Raw genomic sequence first — 11119 nt, forward strand, 5'->3', positions numbered from 1 at the left:
AGCAATGAACATGTGGGCTGGCTTGGGAGAATGATAACCGCCAGTCTCAGAGGTTAAATTGAGGCCCAAGGTTGAGGACTGAGCTCTCCAGCTTCAACACAGGTGAGGAGACAGGCTTAACAGCTACAGTTCTGGGAGAACATCCAGTTTGGGGAACAGAATAAAACAGTAACATCACATGGAAGTTCTGCGTTGATTGCTTCGTGATTCAAAAAGCGTAATTTGATTTTTTGTAAGCAGGTACTAACTGAGAAATAAGGTCAAGTAAGGGCAAACATAATAAAGTGAGGTGAGCAAAGTTGGCTAAGGGAAGTCATGAACCCCAACTCTCCCAGACGACCATGTGAAGGAGGCGGGTACCCCCAGCTGTAGAGACTTAAGGTTTTGGACTGTTCTCCCTGGAGAAGAGAAGGTGGAGAGGAGATCTGATAGAGGGTTCCAAAACCATGAAGGAACTGGATAGGATAAACAGGGAGATGCTGTTCCCTCTTGTAAAAGGGACAAGAACAGGCATAGATTTAAGGTAATTTCAAATAGAACGCAAGGTGAGACCAAACCTTTTTCACTCAGTGAGTAATTGGGGTATTGATGCACTGCCTGGAAATGTAATGGAGGCAGGTTCAGTCGAGGCATTCAAGAGGGCATTTGCTGATTACTTGGATAGAAATAATGTGCAAGAGTTTGGGGAGAAAGCAGAAGATTGGCGGAAGGTAATAAAGTTGATCTGAAGAGCCAGTATGGACATGATGAGCCAGGTGGGCCGTAACTTGGTCAGGGTGTGGGAACTACAGGAGAATACCATAGTTCATAAAATATTTGGGGATATAGCTGGCACTGGCGTAGAGACTGGGAAGCTTATAGGTGAAATAAGAGTAAATGAATTTCAAAAGTGAGAAAGAAATGAAATCCAAAACAGAGTTAACGTGCATGTATTGTAAATGCATGGAGTATAGTAAATAAGGAGTTGTAGGCGCAGATTGCCTTGGGGAAGTATGACACTATGATAATAAAGGAGACTGACTCAAGGAAGGCCAAGACTAAGTGTTAAATATTCTGTAATTCTGTACGATCTAAATGAGACAGTACCCTTTCAACATCTGATGCTAGATGGCATCTTATTGTTTTGGATCTGGATGATAAAACAAGGGAATGAATATGTCAGCATGGAGAGAGACTGAAATCTCATGTTGCTGAATCTTTGATAGCATCAAAGTGCTATAATTATCAATGGACTATTTAAATGGGGGCACGTTTGGAGCTGCAGCTATCGAAAATTTTCCAAATCACTCAAATGATTGAGAGTACATCTAACTGGAACTGAAACCTTGCTGCAATATCTTTCAACACTTTATTTTTGTATGTTATGCCAAAAACATGAACCAATTAAAATGGATGTGAATTTTTGTGTGGCAGGGAATGATGTACCTGGAGGAGAGGCGACTGGTTCATCGAGACTTGGCAGCAAGGAACGTCTTGGTAAAGTCACCGAATCACATTAAGATCACAGACTTCGGCTTGGCCAGATTGCTGGATGTGGATGAGAAAGAGTATAATGCAGATGGTGGAAAGGTTGGTGAAATCATTGGTTCTCTTCCGTGGAATTAATTAGAATTTACAGCATTGAAACAGGTCATCTGAGCATCCTGCTCCATCTTGGTATTTATATTCCCTCCTGTATTTATCCATCTTTATCTCACCCTCATTTGCTTATCTAACTTCATCTTAAATGCAATTGTGCTAATCACCACCCCACCTGCTGTGGTGCAGGAACATGAGAACAGGGGTGGTCCATTCTGCCCCTCAAGCCCGGTGCAGCATTCTGGATTAAGGCTGATCCTCTACCTCAACAATATCCCCAGTTTTCACTAATAGCTGGGTAAAGATTTTTTTTTTAACTTGCTAATGGATTTATTACTGACTGGCTTACATTTACGAGCCTTGGTTTTGGCCACAAACCCCCGCACACCCCGACCCCGACCCCCACCACCCCGCTGGAACATTTTATCTCCATCTGTGGCACTGTGCAGGGCTGCTGCATGCGAATTTTAGTTCAGTGTCCACGAGCAACTCATTTACATGTCGATTATCTAATTATGATCTTTATCTGTGCTACCTTCCATTAATGTGTTGTGTGTGTGTCTCACTTAAGGAGGTATCCTTGATTGCAGGAGATAATGGCCCTCCCATTCAGCATAATATATAGGAGTTTGACAGTGCTTGGTCACCCTTTCTCCCAAATTGGGCAAACTTTACTTCACTTTCAAAGATCACCTTCAGTGAAATTATAGCAAACAACAGTACCTTTTGTGTTGCTTTTGTTGCTGACTGAGGGTTTTATTAAAGTGAAGGCCTATTAAAATTCTCACGTGCCTCCTCAGTTATTTATCTCAGAGGTACCCCCATTGTGAGGGAGGCGCTAATGTCATTCTAAACCTATAATTCTTTTCACTGCGCTGTAGGAGGGAAACGTCCTCTGCTGACTGAGCGGACTATTCCTCTGTTCCCCATTTCTCAGTGAAAATGTTCAAAACAACAGTTTTGTACTCTCATGAGGAATAGCCATCAAAATAAATCACCGCATGCAAGGATTTTATCTTATTTTTACCCCTCCCTGCCTACGTTGTTTCAGATTCTAGCTTTTTTCACACCTCCAACCTCCCTTCTCCTATCATTGATGTACAGACAGCTGTAAGCAACCCTGGCTTTCTACCCCCCTTCACATCTAGCCCTACCCATCCCCTCCCTCCTCCCAAATCAGTGAAGATACTGCTTGAAACTGAGTTCCTCTGTCAAGCATTTGGTCAGCTTCCCTCATATCTCTTTGAAACCAAGTGCTTTATAGAATGAGCTGCCAGAGGGAATGGTAGAGGCTGGTACATATACAACATTTAAAAGGCATCTGGGTGGGTATAGGAATAGGAAGGATTGGCAAATGGGGCACGTTTAATTTGGTATATCTGGTTGGAATCGATGAGTTGGACTGAAGGGTCTGTTTCCATGCTGTACATCTCTGTGACTCTATGACATTAATGGCAATATGTCAATGTTATTGTTTCTCCTCTATAACCCTGCATTCCTCAAATCGCAAAACACACAACTTTGCACAAAAACAGCAAAGCCAGCTGGGATGCACTGGGATCATTCATTCACCTGCTTTTACAGTCTTTGTCAGTGCTTCTGGACAAGGGCACAAACCATCTCACCTTTGTGTTCTTCGAAAAAGCTAGTCACTAATACCCCCTATTCATGGATTTATAATGGCATGGATTTCTTCTCATAGCCTGTGTGTTTGATTTTCCAAAGTAATCCCCTTACTAGCCTCCTTTTTAGCTCTGACCTTTGGAAGTTGGTCATGGTGGAATCCATGCAGATCTCAGTATAATATGGGTTAGACACCACACCATTGTTGTGAATTGTGACTGAATGGGCACCATTCCTATCTCTGAATCACATTTCCCATTTCAGACAAGGGACTGGCTTTGACCTGGCCCCACCCCCTGTTTGATAAACTGGACAGTGCTTACGTTGAGACAGTTTCTTTGGCTCGTTGTCACAGTTATGGGATTGAGCTTTGTGCAAGCTGGTTAGTGCGCTTTCTATATTGCAACAGTCGCTATTCTCATGAGTATTTCCATGGTTGTTACATGCTTTAAAACATCTTGGATATTGATAAGTGCTATTTTAAGTACATCAGAAACCGTATTACAAAGAAACAACTTCGAACATAATCGCCATCACGTGGAGTTAACCAGCACTCGGCAGATAGAGTCTGCGTGTCTCTGTATCCAACAATGCTAGAGGCAATGAGAGTTCTGGACTTTCATTTTAATTGGCCACTTTGATCAATGCAATTCATCACAGAATGTTCCATCAGAAACATTCTAATCAGGCAGTTTCTAAACTTCATCTTTGTCAATGCCCACTTTATACCATGAAGAGACATCAGCAAGATCATTTACTGATTCCCCTTTGTCCATCCTACTTGTTACATCATCAATAGTCTGTAATAAGTTTGTTAAACCCAACCTCCCTTTTGTAAAAGCATAAAGGCATGTTCACACTGTCTTGCCATATGTGATCCATTGCATTTTTAAGATTGCAAAATGTTGCTGAAAAAATACATTGTGTTGAAGCTTTTCAGTTGCACTCATCAGGACAATTCAGAAGAATACCAAAGTATGGGGAAACTGGCATGCTGCATGAGAGAAGAGTGCTGATTGGTTGGCAAACAAATTGGTTGGCAAATAGGGGCATTGCCATAGAGAATGATGACTGACAGTTAACTGCCAAGTTCTGTTTAAGTTATAACTGATTAGTCATGGCATTTCCCTGATAAATGAACCAGCAAATGGCTGTCACCTTTTACATATTGTCCTACGGAGTGCAAGATGGAATCTTCAACAAAATGCACTTTATTTTAACAATACTCAGGTCTGTATTACCAGTTGATTATTTGCATCTTAATAGGATTCATCATTTTCTCATCAGCTGATATGAGGCTAACTGTCCTATTCCCTGTTTTCTCGGTCCCTCCTTCCTTTACAATGGAGTTAAATGTGCTCACTTCCAATCTGTTTGGGATTACTTGTGGGTAGTGATAATGTCCCTACCTCTGGGCTAGATATTGTGTTCTGTCTGCCTGGGAAGTATGTTGTAATATGTCTGAATACGTTGATTTAAAAATATTGTTTTCTAATCCTCTGGGACCATTTTTCAAAGTAGGAAATCTTGCAAAATCATAACCAATGTCGATCTCTTTGGAATTTGTTAGCATCAAATCCCTTAAGCATCTTTAATATCTTCCCTCTTGTTGATTTTGTTTCTTATTGATATCTTAGCTACCTTTTTCAAGAAGAGAATTTCTGTGAACACAGATGTAAAATATTTGTTCATTGTCTCTGCCGTTTCCTCATTCCCCACAATGACTTTGCCTGTCTCTGCCTTTAAGAGACAAATGTTTTTAGATTACATTACATTACAGTGTGGAAACAGGCCCTTCGGCCCAACAAGTCCACACCGACCCGCCGAAGCGAAACCCACCCATACCCCTACATTTACCCCTTACCTAACACTACGGGCAATTTAGCATGGCCAATTCACCTGACCCTGCACATCTTTGTGACTGTGGGAGGAAACCGGAGCACCCGGAGGAAACCCACGCAGACACGGGGAGAACGTGCAAACTCCACACAGTCAGTCGCCTGAGGCGGGAATTGAACCCGGATCTCAGGCGCTGTGAGACCCGGGTTTACTTTAGATTAGAATACCCTACAGTGTGGAAACAGGCCCTTTGGCCCAACAGTCCACACCGACCCTCTGAAGAGTAACCCACCCAGACCCATTACCCTCTGACTAATGCATCTAACACTATGGGCAATTTAGCATGGCCAATTCACCTGACCGGCACATCTTTGGACTGTGGGAGGAAACCGGAGCACCCGGAGGAAACCCACGCAGACACGGGGAGAATGTGCAAACTCCACACAGACAGACAATCACTTGAGCTGCTCATCTTTGGACTGTGGGAGGAAACCTGCACAGACACGGGGAGAATGTGCAAACTGCACACAGACAGTTGCCCGAGGCTGGAATCGAACCTGGGACCCTGGAACTGTGAGGTAGCAGTGCTAACCACTGAGCCACCATGCCACTAGGCTCCTTTCTTTGTACTCTTGTGAAAACTTCGACTGTTCAAAAGAAATTATACTTATTCCTGCCTAGTTCACTTCTGCTCGACTTTTGCATCTTTTATAAAATTTTCGGTTACTCTTTGCTGGTTTCTAAAAACACACCTAATTCTCGGGTCTTATTGCTATACTTTATGATGTGAAGCCACTTCTTTTCATCTGATATTATCTTTATTTCCTGACTAGACCATAGATGGATCTTACTTGCTGATTTTTGTTTTTTGATGGAATATATTGTTATTGAAGATTTTAAATAATTTCTTTAACTGTTTCCCACCATTTATTTACTGCCATATCTTTTGGTCTACCTACTCAGTTAACATTGGCCACTTTTCCCTTCATACCTATGTAATCCATTTATGTGTATGATTCCTGTTTAGAACCTGAGTATTTTGCTGTCGAAGCTAACGTGGAATTCAATTGTATTGCATCACTTCTTCACAGAGGATATTTTATTCACATTACGATCTAAACCTGCTTCATTGCACACTCCCAGATCAAAAGGAATTTTATCTCTAGTGGGTTCTACAATGTATTCATAGAATCCCTATAGAATGGAAACAGGCCTTTTGGCCCAATAAGTCCGCATCGACCCTCCGAAGAGTAACCCACCCAGACCCATGCCCCTAACCTACACATCCCTGAACACTCTGGTCAATTTAACATGGCCAATTCACCTAACCTTCACATCTTTGAACCCAGGTTCCTGGTGCTGTGAGGCAGTAGTGCTACCCACTGAGCCAGTGTTGATCTAGGAAACTGCCGTGGATGCATTGTACAATGGTGGCATGGTGGCTCAGTGGCTAGCGCTACTGCCTCACAGCACCAGGAACCCGGGTTCAAAGATGTGAAGGTTTGATTCCAGCCTCAGGTGACTGTCTGTGTGGAGTTTGCACATTCTCCCCGTGTCTGTGCAGGTTTCCTCCCACAGTCCAAAGATGTGCAGGTTAGGTGAGTTGGTCGTGGAAACATTGTACAATCACATCTTCCAGACTATCTTTGCCAATTTGATTTGTCCCAACTATACGAACATTAAAATCCTCCACAATTATTACATGGACTATGCTACAAAATCCGATGACTTCTGTCCCTGATTATTCTTCATTTCCACCATACTAATGCTACCTGCTAATCTTCTGAGCCATTCTAAGCACTAACCTTAAGTCATCCTTTACTATCTGGACTGTATTCCGTTCTGCCTCCCTTTTGGAAATGTGTAACCTGGAATATTTATTTTCCAATTTCAGTTATTTTATAAGCCTGTTACTGTAATGCAATTAAATCTAAACCATTTATCTTAATTTCCACCATAGTTTACTTATTACAACTTCCTTTTTTTTTCCTGCTACTCTTTTTGACTGAACTTCTCAACACTTGGCAGATTATCATTTCTAGATTTCCTTATGTCCTTGGTTCCTGCATGATAAATTTCAACTGGATCCTCCACCTTCTCATTCCAAGTACATCTCTAGTCATGAGGAAATGGGTTTTATCCCAGCTCTGGGCATGCATTGCAACCTTCAGAAATCACTGCAGAGAACAGTATCTGTCACTTTGATTATGCTGCTCTCTAACACTACCACGTTCCATTCAGACTCCTCACTTGAATGGCATCCTGCACCGTGATGCTATGGTCAATCTGCTCATCCACCTTGCAATCCTTGTTCTCATCCTTACTGGTGGCAAGTACCTCCTAACAGTTAGACAAAGTCACTAGTCTCCACTGCTGTGTTCTGCGTACCCTGTACCTACCTGACTCACAGTTATACCCTCCTGTCTTTGACCATTGACAAAATCTAAAGGGTTACTTAACCTAAAGCATTGCTAACCACTGAGCCACCGTGCCACCCCACTGGTTTGCCACTGCTTTCTATTGTTCAGGGTACTGAGGCCAATTGCAACCTTATATTAATCCTCGAACTAAGGTCAGCTGTCTCAGCCAAGGACGTGGAGCTGTAGCTGTCTGGTAAACCCAAATTGTGTGCTGGGGAGACTGTCCCATTCCATACTTAAAGTGAGCATTGGGCATAGCATTATCCAGTCATCAACTGGACATTATTTCCCAGCAAACACAAAGGAATGAAGTCACAACTGTTCCCCCTCTTGTGTGGACATAACAAGGCAGTAACGGCCTGATAGTTTAACCGTCTGTATTGACAGCTGGTATCTCCCATAAAACAGGATAATAAAGTCAGAGAAAATCAAAGCAGTATGTATTTCATAAAAAGCAAGTTATATCTTCCAGTGACTTCAAGGCTTTTATGCCATTTCAAGCTGCAAGTGATGGTTATAAACTACTCAAAATGTACTCTTATAAATAATCTTGACTGCACTGTGAGGTTACAATTTTATAATCGCTCTCTGGCATCAGTTATTTTCTACATAAAGGGACAATCATATTCAAATGCACTGCATTCCTGGAGAAAACATATTTGTTAGAATATATGTGTCTCCATAAGTGTGTGTTTAAGTATTAGGCTTCAGTGTTCAGGTGAATCAAAGTCTTTAAAGCCATCTTGATGGTCATTCTCACTTCTTTCTTATTCAGAAGCAGATTCATAACATCTTGCTATACGACCGCACAGAATCTTTTGGTGTTACTCTGCAAGGAATTATTGCTCTCCATTTTCAAGGTCATCATTTTCAACCTTTTATCAACACAATTTCTCAGCATATGGGACTTCAGTGGATCTGAAACCTTCCAAAGTAATGAAATAGCTTCTTCAAAGGTGCATTTGAAAAGGAGGCTAGATAGTTACATGAGGGAGAGAAACATAGAGGGTGAAATAAATAATAGGATGGGAAGTGGCTCATGAGGAACGTGAACACCAGTAAGGAACAGGGAGACAGTGAGGTCTGCAGATGCTGGAGATCAGAATTGAGAGTGTGTTCCTGGGAAAGCACAGCAGGTCAGGCAACATCCTGATGAAGGTCTCCGGCCCGAAACGTCAATTATCCTGCTCTTCGGATGCTGCCTGACCTGCTGTGCTTTTCCAGCAACACAGTCTCACCCATTAAGGAACAGTTGGGCCTGATACACTGCTGTGAAATGCTATGAAAGGTTGCTTGAAAACATGCTTCAACAATTAAACTCTGATCTCAGCTGATTATAACCTGCCTTGCAATAAGCCCTACTTGTCTACTTAATATAGAGTACTTTATCACAATAAAGCTATTTATCACAAATGCTGCTAACACAGAGGCTCAGCAATGACCTTACTGAATAGTGGAGCAGGTTTGTTGTTGCCTGGCCAAGTCCCCCTCATCTTTCTTATATTCTTACAAATTCGATACCTGCCACATCCAACAGACAGTAATTTATCTGTTTTGTATGCTTTTGATTGAAAAGGTATGCAAGATAAGAACAGGGTAGGGGGATGTTTGGCACCTTCAGTCTGTTCTGCCAATCAATTAGATCAAGTCTGATCTATATCTCCACTGCATTTACTCATGTTGATTCCATTTGCCTTAATGTCCTTACCTAACAAAAATCTGTCAATCGCAATTTTGAATTGCTGGATCAGACGCAAAGAGAACTTACTGCTCTCCTTTCTCACTCAAATTAACGTCACTCTGAACATTAAGACTTCAGTCCAACTCCCTATTGACAGCATTCCTGCTGTGGTGCATTGGGATTGTCAGGCTGGACGGCTTGCTCTCCTTGGTGAGCCAACAGCTTTTGTGTATGTCTAATGGCAGCAGGCAGTTTGTGGAGCTCCCACAAATAGCAATGAGATAATGGCCTGATCAGTGTGTCATTATTCAAGTTATATTAGTTAAGACATAAATATTATTCAGGGTAAACTCCCAACTCAAACTTGCAGCAGCAAACTGGCCGATAGCAATCTGGGAGCTACACTATAGGACAATTCCTACGTGTGGAAACAGGTAGAAGCTTGAAATCTGGGAGAGGTTCCTCCAACTGGCCCATGCAATTTTAAACACCAAGCCTGGGAGAATGGACTACAGCTATCGGATTTAACTTACAAAGCAAATCATCAAAATAAGAAGTTGTCCCTTCCTTGTGTAGGGGTCCCTGTTATAGTGAACAGCCAAGAAAGTATTCACAGACAACTTTAGGAAAGCTCCTTTCTTCCCCAAACAGCTCAGTGTGTTTTTCCAGCAATTCACAAAATGGGAATTCCTTTACAGGATTAACTGGATTGTGGAGCTTAGGTCCTGCTAGATGAAGGCAGGTTTAATTAGTCAGAGCTCCTGCTCGTAATGATCCTCATCCACTGCGACAAACATAGGGACAAGAGTAGGCCATCCATCCCCTCGAGCCTGTTCCACCATTCAATGAGAACATGGGTGATCTTTGGCCTGCCTCCATACCTTTGGCCCCTATCCCTTAATACCTCAGCTTAACAAAAATTTAGCTATCTCAGATTTAACATTAACAGTCGATGCAGCATCCAATGACATTTGTGGAGGAGAGTTGTGTGTAGAAGCGCTTCCCAATATCTCTCCTAAACAGTCCAGCCCTAAGTGTTGCTGTATAGCTTGATCTGAAAATGTGTTCCTGGAAAAGCGCAGCAGGTCAGGCAGCATCCAGGGAACAGGAGAATCGACGTTTCGGGCTTAAGCCCTTCTTCAGGAATCCTGAAGAAAGGCTTATGCCCAAAATGTCGATTCTCCTGTTCCCTGGATGCTGCCTGACCTGCGCTTTTCCAGCAACACATTTTCAGCTCTGATCTCCAGCATCTGCAGACCTCACTTTCTCCTGTATAGCTTGATGTGCAGTGAGGCTAGGTCTGGAAGTCAATGACTAATTGACAAGCCATAAGTTCATAAGATAAAGGATCAGAATTAGGCCTTTCGCCTCATTGAGTCTGCTCCGCCATTCGATCATGGCTGATATGCTCGGCACCCCCATTTTCCTGCCTTCTCTCCATATTACCAATTAAAAATCTATCTAACTCCTTCTTAAACTTACTCACTGTTCCAGCATCCACCACACCTTGGGGTAACAAATTCCACAGATTCACAACCCTTTGGGAGAAGTCATTGCTTCTCAACTCTTTTTTAAATTTGTTACCCCTTATCCTCAGACTATCACCTCTCGTCCTAGAGTGCCTCACGTCTATTTTATTAAAGCCTTTTATCATCTTGAATACCTCAATTTGATCTCTCCTAATTCTTCTAAATTCCAGACAGTATAGGCCTGAACTGATTAATCTCACCTCGCCAACTTAGTTCAGCCTTGAAAACTGACCATTTCGCTAAGTGCAGCAAAAGGCATCCTTAGAGTCAGAGAATGACGCACCTCAAAAGATTCTGGATCAGTGGTGCTGGAAGAGCACAGCAATTCAGGCAGCATCCGAGGACAGGCAAAATCGACGTTTCGGGCAAAAGCCCTTCATCAGGAATAAAGGCAGAGAGCCTGAAGCGTGGAGAGATAAGCTAGAGGAGGGGGGGGGTGGGGAGAGAGT

The 11119-nt window shown here is 42.5% G+C and overlaps 1 protein-coding gene across 1 annotated transcript in view; it reads left to right on the forward strand.

Annotated features, from left to right (window-relative positions):
- Positions 1–11119, forward strand: part of LOC122551916 (receptor tyrosine-protein kinase erbB-4-like) — a 958043-nt gene that overhangs the window by 830253 nt on the left and 116671 nt on the right. The window contains exon 20 of the mRNA XM_043694485.1: positions 1414–1569. Within this exon, the coding sequence (XP_043550420.1) occupies positions 1414–1569 (156 nt within the window). The remainder of the gene's footprint in view (positions 1–1413; positions 1570–11119) is intronic.

This window comes from Chiloscyllium plagiosum, chromosome 7, assembly GCF_004010195.1.
Source record: "Chiloscyllium plagiosum isolate BGI_BamShark_2017 chromosome 7, ASM401019v2, whole genome shotgun sequence".
Classification (NCBI taxonomy): Eukaryota; Metazoa; Chordata; class Chondrichthyes; order Orectolobiformes; family Hemiscylliidae; genus Chiloscyllium; species Chiloscyllium plagiosum.